This window comes from Callorhinus ursinus, unplaced genomic scaffold (assembly GCF_003265705.2).
Source record: "Callorhinus ursinus isolate GAN/ISIS: 27379988/994484 unplaced genomic scaffold, GSC_fseal_2.0 scaffold39, whole genome shotgun sequence".
Classification (NCBI taxonomy): Eukaryota; Metazoa; Chordata; class Mammalia; order Carnivora; family Otariidae; genus Callorhinus; species Callorhinus ursinus.
The window spans coordinates 20,645,415-20,664,671 of record NW_027397101.1 but is presented as its reverse complement, the minus strand read 5'-3'; the positions used below and the strand labels follow the sequence as shown (position 1 = coordinate 20,664,671).

The following is a 19,257-nucleotide window of genomic DNA, read 5'->3' as shown; positions in this document are numbered from 1 at the left end:
GTGAAATAGGTGATGGGGATGAAGGAGGGCACCTGCCGTGATGAGCACCGGGTGATGCATGGAAGTGCTGAATCGTTATACTGTACACCTGAAACTAACATAACACTGTAAAAAATAAAAGAAAATGATAGAAGAAAAATAATAACTTATGAAATCTAAAAAAAAAGAAAATAAATGATGAATCCTAAATGATACTTTCATAGCTGGAGGCAAATTTAAAAAGACATACTTCACATAACAGCAAAAGAGAATTCCATCATTCCATCTGCCCCTTTCTAGTGCTGGAATGGCACGGCTCTTAGCCTCACAAGAATGCAACTCAGACCAGAATCTTATTATTTTTAGAAGTCCGTCTCTAACCATAATTCCTTCTGTGTTAATTGAGTAGCATGGATTTCTAGCATCTTCAGAGGCAAGTTCACCTTACTGTATTTATTTATAAGATTGTCTGTGCTTGATCAGCTTTCCTGGCTAAAGCCCCACATGACTTAGTCTCGGTTCAGGGCTGGATCTTGTTCACACTGTCCTGTCCAATGAGGAGAGACAAAAATACCTGGCTTAAATATTCTTGCTGCAGGTTGTCAGACAAATCTGATAAAAACACGATCTCACTGATATGAGGAATTCTTAACCTCAGGAAACAAACTGAGGGTTGTTGGAGTGGTGGGGGATGGGAGGGATGGGGTGGCTGGGTGATAGACATTGGGGAGGGTATGTGCTATGGTGAGCGCTGTGAATCGTGTAAGACTGTTGAATCACAGACCTGTACCTCTGAAACAAATAATACATTATATGTTAAAAAAAATAAGAAGATAGCAGCAAGGGAAGAATGAAGGGGAGTAAGTCAGAGGGGGAGACGAACCAGGAGAGATGATGGACTCTGAAAAACAAACTGAGGGTTCTAGAGGGGAGGAGGGTAGGGGGATGGGTTAGCCTGGTGATGGGTATTAAAGAGGGCACGTTCTGCACGGAGCACTGGGCGTTATACGCAAACAATGAATCATGGAACACTACATCAAGAACTAATGATGTAATGTATGGTGATTAACATAACATAATAAAAAAAAAAAGTTAAAAAAAAAACCAAAAAAACCCCAAACATGTGCCTGGGTCAAGACAAACCACGGCCACTAGTGAAAAATCAATTTGGAGGGTATGACTCTCCCAAGTAGGTTAGGAAATACTTTTTTAATATCATGAAAAGATATTCACCACGATATTCCTACCTTTGCACCGTATGAATCAAATACATCATAAATAAACCCATCTGTTGCTAGAAAAAAAAAAACAGTCAACGTCTGAAAGTATTTCTGAATAAAGCTGCAGCTTTATACAATGAATTCAACATATTAAGGGCATTACCATAACGTGACCTAATTGCGATACTTATTTCAGGTATTCTTTTTAATAGGTTTTATTTATATGTATTTATGTGTATATATGTATTTATTTTGATTTTTAAAAAGATTTTATTTATTAAAGATATTATTTATTAGAGAGAGAGTGAGAGAGAGAGAGAGGGAGCGCACGAGCAGGGGGGAGGGGCAGAGGGAGAGGGAGAAGCAGACTCCCCAGTGAGCAGGGAGCTCAATGCGGGACTCGATCCCAGGACTCTGGGATCATGACCTGAGCCGAAGTCAGCAGCTTAACCAAGCCACTCATGCACCCTATTTCAGGTATTCTATGTGGCTGATATCTGCATGTGTATCTTCTGCATGGCATTTGGCTCGGTGGAACAACCATACTTGTACACGCTTCTGTTCTATAAAGTTTTAGTTATTTCTTGGAAGTTCAGTGTTTACTTTGTAATCAGAGTTTTTTTTCTAAACATACCTTAGAGTGGTTACTTTCCAACATATCTTTGGCCAGAGTGCTAATCAATTATTATTATTTTTTTTCATTTTGGGGTTATCACAAGCATCTAATATTCAATAACAGTATCTCCATATGCTAAAGATTTTAAGCTACTGGTTTTCCTATATTGTTTAATGAGACAGGCTGGTGATAGTATTTTTATTTTACATCAGGAGAAATAAACGATATTTACCGTTTTTACTGGAGAACTCTATTAGCTGGAGCCAAAGTGAGAGATAATAGTTCTAGACCATGATTTGTGCTTCTCTGAGCAGCTCAGAAGTGCCGGCCACAGCTTCTAAACATTACTATTTAATTTAAGCAATGTGAGTCTCTTTGGTGGGGGGGGGAAGGAAGAACTTGCTGACAGTATATCATTTTTTCATTATACTATGGAGAGTAATTATAGGTTGCTGCATACATTTAGAAACTAGTCTATGTGGTTTAAAAAAGAAAGAATTAAGACCATGCAAAATTATATTTTTTAAATTCAAAATCAATAAAAAAATAATGTGACATGTAGGACCTTTCCTAGGGTTCAGTGCGCTAAACATGTAAAGTGCATTAAGATGTGGAAACCATATACCTTTCATTACATTATTCTACAGCTGTCACTTATTTCATTTTGGTATAAAAGTAATTATTGTTCTGAGCATATTAGTATACATTTCCTTAACCCGGCACCAGTGCTCCAATTACAATCTACTTCAATTCAGATTAATCATGCCAAGATGGCAACTCCATTATACCAAGAGTAAAATTTAATAATCTAATATATGGCTATAGTTGCAATGGTGAAAACTATGTGGTTAACTACTTTAGGGATTTTATTAAGATTAAAGGTAAACATAATGCATCTTAATCAGACCTTTAGTGGAAAACGCTCGTTACAAAACATGGTTGACAAGGGTCTATGTAATCTTTCTGCAGGGGCATTAAACTCCACTTAATACTTTCACTTGAGAGGTATCTAATAATGGGAAAGACGTTAAGTTATTGATGTAAGATGTTTTGATTTAATTTCAACTTTATTATATTATTTAGCATCGGTTATAATGCGATACCGTAGATAGGATTATGCTTTAGACCAAACAACAAAATATTGTGTACAGGAGAGCAGAGTTTATTTAAGTAGAATAATACATGTCTGGTTTTAAATGTATCTAACCTAAGAATAAGTATAAGGAACAACTAGTTCCAATTACACGGCATCTTTCTGTGTCTTAAATGGGACCTTAGTGGATAAAGAACTAATCCCCCTCCAAAATAAACTGCTTACTTCCTCTCTAGCCGCAAGGAGGCCTGTCCAGCCAGGTACTAGCAGGAGAGAAACAAAAAGCTTCAAGCCTTCATATATTCATGTAAAGGTTGCACTGTGATCTTTAAACACTGACTTTCCTCCAAAGTTCTGCAGTGGTTAGTGGCTTTTTTTTTTTTTTTTAAGTCATTTTTTCAAAAAGTAGAAAAAGGTGCTGTGGTAACCTCATAGTACAAAAATAATGTAGGTTTTGCTTATTGTCCTTTTAAGTCAGAAATGCATTGCCTAATGTGAAACCAAGTGACTGAAAAACACATTGTATTTCTTTACAAATGAACTTCGGTTGTACCAATCTGGATTTTGAAATTCTTTTCCAATCTTTTGCTGTTGAAGGTGTGATTCGGGGACACAATTTGTGGTCTGGCACACCATATCAGATTTAGATCCAAACAGGATGGATCTGAGAAAATTCTAAATTGCTTTTGAATATATAGATTACACTGTTAATTTATATCTCTGGTGAAATGTAAACTACGGGTTGAATTTGAAACCATTTCATATCTTACATGCTGTACCCTGAGCTCCTGGAGGGTGAGTAACATGTCTTATGCACCAATGCAGAGCACAGAGCCTAGGGCTTCTATTAAATAAATTAATCCAGAAAATCATCACTCTGAGAAACTGCGTTGATCATAAATGAAACAGATCATTAAAGTGCTTTCCCTTATTTTTAAAAAATGATGCAGCAGATATACGTATCTAGTACAATTGATATATAGTTACTAATCAAGCAATCAATCAATCAATCAATCGTTTGTCTTTCTTCCTTGCTTCCTCTTTTGGAGCATCTGAAAAAATCCATGCCTGGTAGTCTTGCAAATTTCATGGCCTTGATAAAACTGAGCAGGTAAGGGACTGTGATCAAGTGGGGCAAAGATCGGTATCCATTTGATCTCAACCGCAGCAGGAAAGGGAGAAGAAAAGCTAATATACTTCCTCTGCCTGCAGACATATTTTATCTACGCTTTACATTTTGTGAGTGGCTATATTGCAAAGCTGGGATATAAGGAATGTGAAAAGCTGCCCAGACTTTCACATCAAATCTATGTTACATCATCAGAGGGAGCCTGGGCCTTCTCACCTTTCGCCTCTTAGAAAAGAGGTCAGATTTTGGAGAAGAGGGGGAGACACTCCCCCTTCATTTTCTTACTTCAAAACTGAAAAGTATTTAGAGAGCAAACATGCGATCACGTGTTCTGAGAAACACTTGGGAACTGATAAATCTCCAATGTGAGAGTCCCAAAGGCTCATTTTGACCCTTGGCAAGAGGATTACACCTGGTTCAAAACCCAGGGAAGCCACATTCAGTGAGATACTACATTCTTAAAACCGGTCGGTTTTGAAAAGCAAAACATCTTGTGGTTTTAAAACTTACGAGGGCTCTTCTGACACAGCGGCTCCTTCTTCTAGCTCTTGAGCTTGTTTGTACCATGGAAGCTTGGCCTCTACTGGAAGCTTCTCTGAGAATTAAGTGCATGCATATAAAAGAGAAGAGGTTAGAACCAATTTGGAATTTTAGGGAAATTCCTTTCATCTCCTCACCAGTTCCTGATTTTGCACTACCTAGAAACCATGTTGATAACCACAAATGATGTTTTTAGGTAAATTTCTGCGTCTGATGATGGTTATATCAAGAAAAAAGAATATTTTAAAATGTTTTTATGTTTCCCTTTTATTACATGGAAGAGCAAAGGAGAGTTTTTTTATTATGAAAGTCATAACTCTAGGAACACTGGCTTGACATGAATATGAAGAATCATCAAAGTATCTCTTCACTATTTCCTGTTAAAAAGATAGAACAATATCTTTTAAGACAAACATGAAGTGCAATAAATTATACTGTAATCCTTTAATAAATTCTGACTTGTTTTTCTTTTTTCCTTTTGGTGAAGTGTGATCTATTCCTTATTGTCACAAACAAACAAAACTGCCACTCTGAAATTCACAAAACACTGCTTTAGATCTCTGACTCATTCTGCACCTCCCCAGGGCTCACGGACAGTCGGAATATGAGCAATCGAGGGTCCATAACCCATAATCTGACTGCGTCACCTATTTATCTAGCTTTTGGCCACACAATTCAGGACAAGCTTCCTAACTGCTTCCTGGGGGAAAAAAAAAACACAAAAAACCATGAAGGAGAAAAAGACAGAGGTTCTAACTGCTCCTACAGAAGTAAGTGCCAAGAGTCCCATTTTGACACATTTATTAGGATCATTTATAGGCATATTTGCCTTTATAGTATGAGCCAGTGAAGCTCTATCACGATTTTATGACATATAATTGTAAAGATGAAAGAAATATGTCTCTATATGCATACACCATAGAATTATACGGCATTTTAATGATGTTTAGAGAGCCAGACTCACTACTTAGTTGTGAAAATCCAGATTTTATTCTTGATAGTTAACCACAAGCTGCTTTTCTTTCTCTGAAGTGGCTTGGTAAAGACAGAGCTAATAAATAATTGACTATTTTAAGTTAGGGGCATCACTTCTTTTCTTCTAGTCAGAAAACAAAGTGAGTGAGAAACGTAATACTGCTAAGGCCAGAAGGATTTGCTAACACTTAAACACGGTGACACAGTACCCATGCAAACATCATTTTACAGCTAGCCCACGTCTCCCAACTAAGTGACTCAGTCAACCACACCATATCTGACAGGGCGAGCTATTTCTGTTTCAGTGAGGAAGCATTCAGCTGGTACTATTAGGCATGCGATACTTTATTGTCTATTTGAAGCAGATCCTGTCAGAGGTACTGGTGGCCTCTTCCTCCCGCATCTGAGGATGCCGATGATAGTCAGGAGTTGAAGATCACATGTGTGGAGAACTGACTATATTCCAGGCAGTGAGCTGAGCACCCTGTCTGCACTGTTTCTCATGTAATACTCACATGATCTCTGAGGTAGTTACTATTATTAGCCCCATTTTACAGATGAGGACACTGAGTCTCAGAAAGAGAAAGAGAGAGAGAGAGAGAGAGAGAGAGAGAGAGAGAGAGAGAGAGAGACGCATTTATTACAATGAATCAGGGTTTTGGGTATTTTTGTTTTTATTTCCATTATATCATTTAGATTTCATGACACCATTCACTCCCACCAAGGGCAACCTATAGTAAATAAAGAGCTACACTGTGGCTGATTTTCCAAGAAATGTAATGGTTAGAGAAATAAATTAAGAAGCAAAGGAAAGGGAAGAAATCCAAAGGGGGAGAAATCAGAGAGGGAGATGAACCATGAGAGACTATGGACCCCGAGAAACAATCTGGGGGTTTCGGGGGGGCGGGGAGGGGGTAACAGGGTGATGGGTATTGAAGAGGGCACGTGCTGTGATGAGCACTGGGTGTTATACTTAACTAATGGATCATTGAACACTGCATCAGGGACTAACAATGTACTATACGGTGGCTAACTGAACAAAATTTTAAAAAGAAGCAAAAGGGAATCATATTTAATATTAATAATAGGATAGCTTATAATAAGGAGTTCTCTACTTCTGATTGGTTTGTGACTTTGGCATTTTCTATTTCCTTGACACGGATGATAGCAATATCAGCAAAGAAGTCCAGTTAGCATGCATGCCAGTCTGAGAGACCCTGGGTAATTATAATAAATCTTGCTCACTCAGCAGAAATTTTCTAAAATTCACTTTTTATAAATTATTTGCAGTATCTCTTAAATTCTGATTTATTCCAGATTTCCATTTCAAATTATGATTCTGGAATCTAGTCTCGTATTAATGTTTTAATTTTCAATATAGGAAGCAACGCCTTTCTGTTTCAGCAATTTGAAGTATGAAGCCTCCTAACGTACTTGATGCTTCCCAAAGTAGATACTCTTGGATTCACTGCATTATTTTTTTTTAATTTTATTTATTCATGAGAGAGAGAGAGAGAGAGAGAGAGACAGAGAGCATGAGCATGAGCAGGGAGAGGGGCAGAGGGAGAAGCAGGCTCTCCGCTGAGCCAGGAGCCCGACGTGCAACTTGATCCCAGGACCCCGGGGATCATGACCTGAACTGAAGGCAGACACTTAACCATCTGAGCCAGCCAGGTGCCCTCACTGCATTATTTTTAACAGCAAGAAATGTGACTAGTAAATCACACATGTATTTCTCCAACATCTCTATAATACCTCCTTTTAAGCAGATGTAGCTGATAGTTTTCAGCCACAGTCTTCAAACAGCTTTACGATCCAGGGGAGAATTATGTAAATATGTAGTACTTAAGAATAATTTGCAAGCAAAACAAGTGGAAAGGTTTTTAGAAAGAGTTAAGTCCGCTTAGTAGAGTCTAAGCTACACGAAAGAGTTACTAAGAACACTCGGGATATTTAAAAAAATATCCCAAGGAGTTTCAAACAGTCCCCGAAGACACATAACAATGAAAAGACTGATAACAGAGCACCTGTTGAGTTACCTTTGGGTTTATAGCAGGGAGTAGGTATGACACATTCCTCTTTTATGTGGGGCTTCGTTTTGGGGCTACAACCGCCTGTGTGCATTCCACGATGGTCGATGCAGAGGACCACCCGATACCTGAGGCCCTGGCCACATGTCACGGTGCACTGGAAAGAGAATGTAAGAGAGAGGAGACTCATAGCAAAGCCTTGTTTACTTTGCCTCGTTTCTCACCTGAGACTCTTTAAAGGGCTGCTTTTAGGTAAGGACTCCCGGTGGATTTGTACCATTTCTTACCATTCATGGAGTTTTTGTTCTATTTGGCTATTTAGGGTGAAGCTGGCTGAAAATTAAATCACTTTCAATTTTTCAGATTTAGATTAGTTAGGCAACATTCCTTAAGCACCCACTGCGTGCCAAGTCCCAAACCAAGCAGCAAAAAGAAGGAGAAAAGAAACTGTAGAGTGTGTTCACTTTTGATCACTAACACTGCATCTTAACTGTATTTAGTCACTTTGCTAGCTCCCACATAGACATTAACACTTTGCAAACTGCCATCATAGTAAATTTGTGTTGCAGCATGGCTGATGCGATTGATTATACTGACATGGTCAAAAATGTTTCAGGGAGTTGATTCAACGGCCAGATGTAGATGGCACCTCCAGTGCTTCTAGACGCCAGGGAGCAAGTCTAGATAGAGAGAAACGTCACAGCTCTGATCCTGCTGCCCCAAAGCCACATAGTGAAGTGAGAAGTCTTTTGCCGTCTCTGTGGCTCGGGGCACAGTGGTTTACCTCCTCATCTTTCTATCTCATTTGCCATTTCAAACCTTTTGCAGTAGCAGCCAGGAAACCCCAAGTAACATATTATTTAAGCTGCTGCAACAGTTTCCCTAACGTTCTAGAATGTTCTGCTTTTAATTATCCTACTTCATCCTCATTCTAATTATTTTGCCATTTCCAGTTCATTTTTTTTTTTTCCAATGAATAATACAGATAGTTTTAATTGGAATCTACTCAAACCCTTTTTGGATATAGACAAAGTATAAGAAATAAAAAAATAAAACCAAACCGTGGTCTACTGAGCTCTATCATCAGAGCAGCTTCTGGACATTCAGGATCAGTCATTTGGCCTCAGTGACTCTTGACAGACACTTGCCTCTCTTTGCCACTTGAGGGAATGTTATGAGCGAGAGAGGCTTCTCAAAGTGACTTGAAGTTAGGCATATTTACTCATTTACTTTTGGCTATGCTGGATTTGGGGCGTGCCTACATCAGGAGCTAACCCGGTACACCTCAAGAGAAGTGGGGAGCTGCACAGGGTAGCTGGTGGGGTCATGACGATGAAAGGGAAGAGTGGACTTACTCTCCTAATGAACAAAGAAAGAGGGCACAGTTACCGGAGACCACTCCTGTGCCAGCCATTTAGGACAGTCAAAAATGTTGCAGGGCTGCACGATGGGCATCTTAGGGGTGTACATGCATTTCCACTCTTCCACTGAGGTGACATGCCCCTGGATGTCCTCCTCCACACAGGAAACTGCCCGGCTCTGGATGCCCCCCCCACACGAGGAGGAGCACGCGGTCCACGGGGTGGCCTCCCACCTACAGAAGCAAGGGGAGTCATCAGGGCGGACATGCACATTGCCAAACCTCCTCAGTGACCTTTCCGACCAACCCCGTTCCCAGTGCCTATTGGGGCAATCGGGTTCTGAGAGGCTACAGTCAAGAGATCTGAAAGCCGTCTAGTGCCTAAGATCTGCTGAGTGAGAGTGAAAGATTCAATGTTGGCACAAGTGCTCTGAAAACCTTGAAGCTCTAAGCGAATGTAAGAAATTACTGTTTGGAGAGCTGTCCACAGGGCTACCCGTGCTGTCTGTAACCTACTCCAAAGAGGGGCTATTCAGTCCCTCTCCCTATAGTTTGAATATATATTCTGGGTATAATATTTATCTTATTTCGTACTTTGTAAATATATATCCTGTATCTATGTTATATATATATTTACTAAATCCCATTAAATATCTTTGTCAAGATTAAAACTGATTACTCACTTAAAGTTAATAATTTGCACCTGGGCCGATACTTTCTCTTTTCAATGCAATACGTTGTCTCTTTGCTTCTGGATACTTTTACATGAGAAGCTCATGAATGATCCAGGCAAACCAAACATTCATTCCCTCTCCCCTGTCTCTACAATCATCAGCTTTGGGACTACATGGGTGCAGCACAATTCTGATGTTCAAACTAGGCCATCATTACACTAAGGAGCAAAAGTAATAATGTGAGGCATTATCTTCTCATTCCCTAACTGATGAGGGATACTGGCAGTTAGCATTCCCCTGATAAAGAACTGTTGGAATTGTGAAGGAAGTTTGGTTTGGCTTGGAAGGCCGATGGCATCGGAATCTAAAGATACAGTTACGTAAGGGAGAAAATTGTAATATTATCAATAACATTTAAGAGAATTCCATTGGGTTTTTTAGATCTCTACACAGCTCTGAAGCATTTGGGACCAGATGCGGAGAGAGATCTTTGCCTGATTCTTTTCTCTCCTCCTGCAGATTTAGAGAAGGTAGAATTTTTAAAAATAGAAGTATTGGGACGGAGCTTGTCTTTCTTGCATATATTCTGCTTGTGGATGAGGAATGCAAAAGAACTTTAAGATTTCTCTTAGAATTAGGAGAGAGATAATTTTAATGAGAGATAAACTAAATGTCACCAAGTTTATCTACTTGAAAAGTTAAATGTAAATATATTGCATGGGCATATCATGGAGACATCAATTATTCTGTAAGTAGGATTTCATGTATAGTGGGAACCTGACTTCTCTTCTGCACGAGCCTGGATATCGTGTGTTTCCCAGTTAACAGAGGATTTTCCTCCACATTTTCTCTGCACTGTTTGAGTCTAGGCAACAACTGTTCTCTCTACTACCAACAGCTTAAACACGCTGCCAAGTACAATATTTTCCTATGCATATTTCCCCGGGAGAGACAAAAGAAAATGCTATTATGGGGAAACTGAGGCCCTCTGTTTAGCCCTTAGGAGACTTGCTGAGCCCTTTCAAGAGAACGAAGCAGCTCTGTAGAAGGCCTCTCTCCCAAAAGGTAAGACCGATTCTCATTTATCTCCATGTAAATACCTGGAGAGCTTCCCTCTGGATATGGATAACGGGTCTGATTCCCACTGAAATTGGGCTGAATATATAAGTACACATTCATGTTAGATTTGATCTGACAGTGAAGTGGGACTATGTTTTTGAATGTACATTTAATCTCTTAGAACATGAAGATGCCGTAAAAAGAGCACACTTTCTAATTGGTACTCTAACGTACCTAAACTTGACCCTTCTAAAGAGAGAGTGATTAATTTCTGTCTCAACATTTGGACCTGACCCATAGCGTAATTTCACAAACAGTAATAAGTATCCTTTTCAGTGTCAGTGATCACGGAAAGACAAATGATGCTAATAGTATTCTAAGAATTTTTAGTATGGGTCCATCTTACCACTATAGTTCTATATGTGAAAAATTATTGTGTGAATCCTGACATAATAATAGGGTTATGTGGAATTTCAAGGCAAAACATGTCTGAGTGCTTCAAAGAAAGTATAATAAAAGCTGAGAGAAGGCATCAGTTAGAATATCTTAAAACAAGGACCAGGTAAGTGCTTGGGGGGTGGGGAAAGCACATATCCAAGATTCCTGTCCTGGAAGAATAAAAAATGAGTTCATATATCACATATTTTAACTCCAATGGCTTTTAATTTTTTAAACACATAGTGTGTTTAGTTTAAGAAATTCTCAAAACTAAGAGTGATGTGGAAAATTTGTATATTTTAATTATGAATTAATGAGACTCCATTCTTCTATTATGTTCATATATGTGTTCCAGTCAAAGACTGAAAGCAAGAAAAAAAATCTAAAAATTCATTAACTGGGCTTTGTCAAACCTATTTAAATAATCAGTATGTAAAGCCTTCTGCCTTGATCAGAAGGTAGCTGCCATTTGAGAATCATTTTTGAGCTTCAGTTCTTAACTTTGGGTCATTTTTGAGACTCAAGTCTTCTTGGAAAAACATATTTGCAGAAATTCTTCCATTTACTAAGATTTTATCAATTAAGCAGAATATCTAACTTTAGAATTAGCTCAGTGACAGAAGTGCAAGGAGTATGAAATACAGTCTGTTTATTTGCGATTGCCCCTTTCCATTGTGATGCACAGACAGGCCAATGTGTACACAGGATAACATTAAGGAGGCTCATTTCAATCTGTCATTGAGAATACTGGGCTTTTGGCATTTGGGGGAAATCAGACATATAAGAAATGAAGTTTAACCTAAGACGGGCATTAGTCATACCAGAGAAATATAAATGAGAGATCATAGATATGAAAGAAACTTAGGAGTGCTATTACAAGAAAAACATAAACTTGACATTGCTCACCCCTGACACCCAACTTTGCTTTTATTGTAAAATATTCTGGGGCCTTCCCACAAACAGATGTGTGTGTCCTGTGGATACTTATTCTACAGATACAGAAACTGAAATGAAATGAAATCTTGGTTCAGTTAACTTAGTCTTGTTATATTTTCATTCCATTTCTTTTTGTCAAGAAGCATTTACTATAGAAGTTTGGTTCTGGATCAAGCCAGCAAAATGATCTATCAGTAGCATCCTAAAGTCATGTATCATCTTTATCAATATAGTCATAGAAAAGGGGGAGGGAGCTGATTAATGAGGTAAACCCTTAGTGGAAGAACTTAAAAAATACCCCCAAACAGCTCTATGGAGTATAAATCCAATGCCCCTCTCTACATGCTACCATTAGGATGGTGAAAAGTGAGTTCTCTACCAGTCACTGGAAGTAGTTACGTAGAGGCTGGATGACAGCTTGTGCTGGTGTACATGTATTAATCTAAATATCTGTCTGTGTGTACACCGCTGTGGGACTACATATGCACTAAATGCACATATCTGTATATTAGTGTAAACACATACATGTATACATGTAGGGTGTAAGGGTGTGATTGCTTGGAAGGAGTACGACAGGGAAGCACTTCTGGGGAGCTGAACTCAACGACTTCAAGGGCCCCTGTTTGGATTCCATTTCATGAAGCTTTTGGAGATTTTCAATCAAACTTTGTTTTATTTTGCAGTTCAGAATAAAATTATTTTCTAGGCTTCGTTCGGTTTGAGATTCAGAAAACTACCATGGCTTATTTGCACCATTTGCGATCTGATGGAAACTCTGGGCTCTAAATAGCAGCTGATGCCCTAGAGTTCAAGGGAGCAAAGGCGTCTCCTAGCACAGGGGTTCCGTCAAGCCCGCTTCTAATTTCTGCTGCCTGGGGAGCTGTTTCCAATGTGGGAGACCATATACTCAGGAGCTAGCATATTTTTGAGCCTCTCCAGTTTTCGTATGAATATATCAATAAAGAGAACATGTTCCCTTAAAAGTTCCTCACTTTCATGTTTTTTTCTAGTTAAAAAAAAAAAAAGACTGTACTTTAAAAAGCAACACAGCGCATGGAATTGGATGTTTTGGAAAAAAAAAAATGTCCCCCAAATGTTCTGAACAATAAGGATGGGAAAACATTGCCTTTTGATCCACAATTATAATTTCTTTGGAACACAAAGAAGATCTTTAAAGCCCCTCTGCAGAGTGGTATGACATCTGGAATCCCACATTTGCGGTACTGTGATAATACTTCAGGCTGTGTTTCCCTAACAGTTAGCAACAGGGCTTTAATGTCTAGGGTCCTACTGCAGAGAAACAGAAGAGGACAAAGGGAGTGAAACAAAGACACAACATAACCCATACACTGTATCTAATCAGAGTCAATGACTGTGTCCGCTTCAGTGTCATAGGATCCTATCTTAAAATGGTTCTTGAATGACAAGCTTAGAGTCTGAGCAGCCCAGTACTATCCAGAAGCAGAGCTCAGGATGGGTTGCAAAATATACTATCTACCATCTTACTTTTACAGAAAAACACACAATCTACGTCTACATAGATATATAAAAGAAGCAGAAGGCTGGTTTACTAATTCTAGCATCAGGATGGTTGATTTACGTACCGAGGAAGGGGATGGTAGAGGTCATAAGGCATGATCTGCTTGTATCCGTCACTGTTAGGAACAATAATGCCAACCCTCTGAGTAGAAGGTACACACAATAAAATAAACACTAAATGATTACATTATACAAATTTTGTTAGACAAATGCAAAACAACATTAATATATTGTCTCTGAAAACAACACTACAACAGTTCAGTATCTTTATACTAGCATATGCATGAGGATGGGGCAAGTTCTTTGAAAGGGCACCGTTTACTATAATTAGTTCTCTGATCCAAGCAGGAAATACCACTGGGAAGGGTGGTGGCAAGAAAACTTGGCACCTCATCATTAACTATGACACAATAAGCTTGTAAATGTTCTTTAATCCCCCAAATTATACATCCTATGAGGTCATTATTATCATCATTATTAATGTTACTTCCAGATGCTCAGCAAGCAATTACAGTTACTGTCTCACTCCTGATGAAAGAGAGAGCTCTGTATAAGAGTCTGTACCTGGGGATCGACAAAACTCTGGCATGTGCATTAGCAAATAGGTTTCTTCTCTTGGCATATCTAAAGATTTTAGTAAATATCTAGAAAGCAGTCACTGGGTTATTGCTATAAAGGGAGGGAGAACTAGCGAATGTAGTAGGCAACTAGCAACAAAAGCAAGTTTCCTACCAAAATAAAGGCAGGGCAGTTAAAATAGATAAAAAGAAATGAAAAATCGTTTTTGTGGTCTATAGTAATGTGATATTATGTTAACTGCTATTTCAGCAGTGGTTGTGATGGTTGTGACTGTTGTTAGTGTATCTAGTGCCCTGGGAAACACGTGAGATTCAGAGATAGAGCCTAAACGAGCCATAAGAAATGACTTTATAGGGTGTATGGCTAATGGATTCACAAGAAATGATACTATAGGCTGTGCGGAAGTCCCCAGAGGCCTTATGTACTCTAATAAACTACACTGAACTACCTCACTGATTTCAACTAAAGCTTCCAATTGGCAAGATTTTCTTGCAGCATCCCCTGGCTTGTGGAATATTTATGACAAATTGGTCTCAGATAAAAGGGCTCTTATAAAAGACCCTCCATCAAGAGTGGGAGACAGAGAGAGCTCAATACACAGCTGTCACCCTGGGACAGAACATGGTAGGGCAGGAGCAGAAGATACTTATTTTGCAACTGACAAATGATAGGAAGTCTCTCTTTTGAATACGGAAGGAATTCATGTATTCTCTATTCCTGGGAGAAATGGATGGGTGCATATTTATATATCCACATTTGATGTAAATGTTGATATTTGTATTTAAATAAATACAGGCTTCAGTTTTAATCTCATTCTCTGATATAGCATGGCATAATATATTCTTTTTAGATGGCTAGCAAATCTAAGCTTTTGGGTAAAATGGGTGAGCTCGGTATACTATGGATCAGACAGATAAAAACAGCACTGACTGGAGATCATCATAAATAAGAGGGGGTGATAAAGAGGGTAGTTTCTGAAGAAATGACTGAAAGGTACCAGGATACATGAGAAAAATTAAATTTAAAAGACAATGGGAAACAAAGCTACGAAAGATAGATTTCTATTCCCAGAGAGAAAACCGTTGGCATACTAATTTACTTGTTTATCTTACATGACTAAATTTTCTATATTTATCTGTATGATTAAAGTTTCTGTACTCATTTGCATGGCTAGATTTTCATTGTGTATGGATGGGCATTCCCATAAAATAACAATATTCATGAAACTGGATGCTGCCTTTTGAGGAAAGTCAAAATCCCACGGCTCTCACAGAAAAATGGAATGGTGCTAACATTAACGTTTTCTCCTTGTTTTTCCAAGTTAGAGAAACGTCCCTTCTTTTCTGCCTTCTTCTGACAGACAAACTGAATGTGAAAGGCTGATCCTATCTTTTATTATAATCATGTGATCTCTTTCCAATAATTCTTGCGTCTAGTAATTAAGGGCATTTTCTTTTTCAAAGAGCTATATTTTTAAAGAATTCCAACCTTCCAAAGTTCTTCTAATAACTTTGGATATACACCTAATAGCAGTTAATTAAGAAATCACTGAAATTGACTTTGCAGTTATATTTGAGCTAACCCTAGTATTTTTACTCATGCCTACACCACCTTCTAAATGAAAAAGTTTGTTGTCGTCTCTTCTGAAAAATTTTATAGCTATGATTTGTTATCCTCAATATTTGAATGAACTGTTACAGAGCTCTGCCAATTGATTTATCAGCTGATGATATTTAAAATGGAGGCAATGATATTGAAGAAAACAGGCTAGAAGAAGGGAAATAAAAGGGAGTGTATATAGAATTCAAGATGTTGGGCTTTGCTTTGGACTGATTTAGAAATTGTGTTTTTGTTTGCACAAGGAGCTTTAAACCTGGATTCAGCAAAACTATAGCTATATTTGTCTTTCTATGGCATGGGTCATGGTGAAGACTCATAAAATCATTCTATGGCACCTGTGAAAACAGAAAGATATCAAAACAATGGTGCTCTGTCCAGTCTTGTTAATGCATGCTCATGTGCATGGGCTCTGCTCTCTCTAGGGGTTCATGCCATGGCCCTGGCCTTTCACCACACTGTCACAGAAGGGTAGGCACTGTGGCCTAAATGTAACTTCCTATTGCTTACCTTTAAGACACTTGGTCTTTTTCTTAGGCAAAGTGTACATATTGAAGAATGATGAAAAGGATGCCATTCAGGGACTTTAAGAAGCTCTTCCCATGTTTAGGTCGAGTGTGTGTGTGTGTGTGTGTGTGTGTGTGTGTGTGTGCGCGCGCGCGCGCATGCGTGCGCATGCACTAGCATTCAGACATGATAGGTGGGAAGTGGTGAAGGAGGCAAAAATAATTTAAAAAAAATGATCACAAGAGGGGGGTGGGGGGATGGGTTAGCCTGGTGATGGGTATTCAGGAGGGCACGTTCTGCATGGAGCACTGGGTGTTGTGAACAAACAGTGAATCATGGAACACTGCATCAAAAACTAATGATGTAATGTATGATTAACATAACAATAAAAAAATTAAAAAAAATGATCACAAGAGAAGATGTAAAAAACAGTTGGTTTGGGGTAAAACCATGCATTCTTCATTGCCTTAACTATTCTGATCCCTCATGCCCTTCTTACACTGGGCAACGACTGGACACCGCTGGACTCCCCACCATCAGGGATTGTGGTGAGAAAATGCGAAGATGATGATGAGGTCATTCTAGACTCACGTGGTGTAAGCAGAAAAGACCTGGTACCTCATCCTCTCAAAGTACACCCCTTGATGAACTACCCAATGGTGGGAGAATGCTTCCATGTTAAGACAGGCTCATGTAATGAAATATTATGCAGTCATAAACATGAAGCCTTTGAGCCATTTTTAATGACATAGAAAATATTCAAATATAATGTCAACTGAAGAAAATTCAATGCAAAGTAGAACATACCATGTGAACCACGATACTAAGAAAATTCACGTGTTCGTAAATCTATATAATCATTTTTGTACCCATGTGTCTATGTATGTGTAAATACATATAAATAAGTATGTAATTATACATAAGTATAATTATGTCACAGAAATATATTAGGAAAAGACCAAAAACAGTTGTTAGTTCCTGGTGTTTGCCTTTGTATTTTTACGTTTTTCTGTTTTCTGAGTTTTCTATAATGTATAGTCACAGGAATTAGAATATTCAGGCAAGACAAAATACAAGTCCGAGAAAGTGTAAGGCAGGAACATTTTAAAATATGATATAAATGGATGAAATGAGGCCATCACCTCAAATCCCAAGTGTCACTTAAAGATTATCAAGTCTGTTTTGAAATCATCTCAGAAGCTATCTTAGAATAGCATCCCTGACTTTAAATGGCTTTAAAAATCAATCCATATTCAGGCTCACACTATTTAGTAAATCCCTCTCTCCAAGAAAAAGCCTAATGGAACTATCTCTAGGAGAGCCTATTTCGTGGGGTTCTGAGTTCTTTTTATAAAGGAAATGAACCATAACAAGTCCTTTTCATGGTGCTAAATGTCCCTTTCTGTGAATCTCTAATGGCCTCTTGCTTCTTCTCCTGAGCTGCAGAGCCTCACTGCTGACTTCCTGACAGCTGGATATGCTCTAGCTTTGTCCGGCTCAATGTGTCCAGATAGTTCATTATCTTCCCCCGTGGTCACTGCTGCTGTTCAGAGCGCTACCACCCTCCCATCCACCCAGGCTAGACATTACGGGACATCTTCGGTCGCTTCTCGTCCCTGTGCTCCTTACCAACACTCCGCTCTGCCGGTTGTCAAGTCTGGCCAAGCACATCTCCTTGTGACACAAGTCTGGGCCCTCTTGCAGTGGTCAGCTAACAGCTCTCTGCCTGCAGGCACTGCCTTCTCCACACCAGCCTGCTCACTGCTGTCGCGGTAGCCAATATTTTACTTCCCAACTCAAAAGTCTTCAGTGGCTCCGTGTCGCCCAGTGAAATTTCTCAGTCAAGGGCTACCTTTTCTAAAGCCTGTCCTTAATTTCCCTCTCAACATCTGGCCAGAATTTTGCTCTTCCTCTTCCAAACACCCATTGCACTAACTCCACTCATCACTTTTAAGGTACTTTTAAATATCTACTAAGTTCTAATTATGTATAAGTTTTCTTTAGTTTAATACCATGGGACAGAGTCCATATCGGTTCTCGACTGGATCTCTTAACACCATGCCCTGGGCAGAGGCAATTAGTGCATATTCACTCAATGAAGTCATGCTGTTGGTATGCAGACATAAAGGCAAGCAGTACCATCCAGAATTGAAGCAAACAAACAAAACCAGGTCAAAGAAACTCCCCAACAGACTGTCACTCACTGGGGACATTTTTAGTCCCACTCCCTGCCTTCCTCTAGTTCCGCCATCTGTTCGAGGGGGCAGATGGGTTTTTTTGACGGGGGGGTGGTTGGCAGTTAAGGAAGGCTGCTCTGGTAGCAGAGGTGATTGGGGGATTTGGCGCGGAGAGAGGACAGCTTGAGGACACCTGTGCTTCTAGCCTGCTTGGTTTACCTCTGCATCTCCTCCATTTGGTGTCTCCCAGAAATAGCATGACAGCTTGAAAAGATCTCTTTCCTGTCTCCTGTGCCTTTCAGATATCCTGATGCTTTGTCACTATACAACTCACTCTGGGCAGTGGTGGGGGCCCAGACCCTAGCTGATTTTTCTTTGCCTTTGCCATGGCACCAAGCACCGAACCTGTACCAGTTAGGCTCTCAGTTAAAAAAATGAATGAAATTGTGGGTCGTGGAGGGAGCTCCGGCAGAGAAGAGTGTATCTCATCTTCTCTTGACAACTCTGGGGCAGCAGAAACCAATCTCTTCCTAAGTTTAGGATGGGGCAGGAGAGAAGTGACCAAAAGTTGGAAAAGACACAAGCGTTCACTTTTTCTTGGGTCGTAGAGCACACAGGATCATGGTGTAATGAGGAAAAGGACCCCCTGAGGAGCTGGGAGGTGGACAGTCAGTTCTCCTGTCACTTCTTTCTGATCTTGAGTGCCTTACATTTGGATTTCTGCCACATATAAGTACTGGATGAAGTCAGGAGTTTTAAGATGAAGTAGCACTGGGGGCTTGGAAACCC

At 39.4% G+C, this 19,257-nt stretch overlaps 1 protein-coding gene across 1 annotated transcript in view; it reads right to left on the bottom strand.

The window, feature by feature from the left end:
* Positions 1-19,257, bottom strand: part of ADAMTSL1 (ADAMTS like 1) — a 407,202-nt gene that overhangs the window by 214,444 nt on the left and 173,501 nt on the right. Inside the window, exons 10-13 of the mRNA XM_073880850.1 lie at positions 13,654-13,704; positions 8,972-9,176; positions 7,592-7,739; positions 4,548-4,632 (exon numbers count right to left, since the gene is read on the bottom strand). Of these exons, the coding sequence (XP_073736951.1) occupies positions 4,548-4,632; positions 7,592-7,739; positions 8,972-9,176; positions 13,654-13,704 (489 nt within the window). The remainder of the gene's footprint in view (positions 1-4,547; positions 4,633-7,591; positions 7,740-8,971; positions 9,177-13,653; positions 13,705-19,257) is intronic.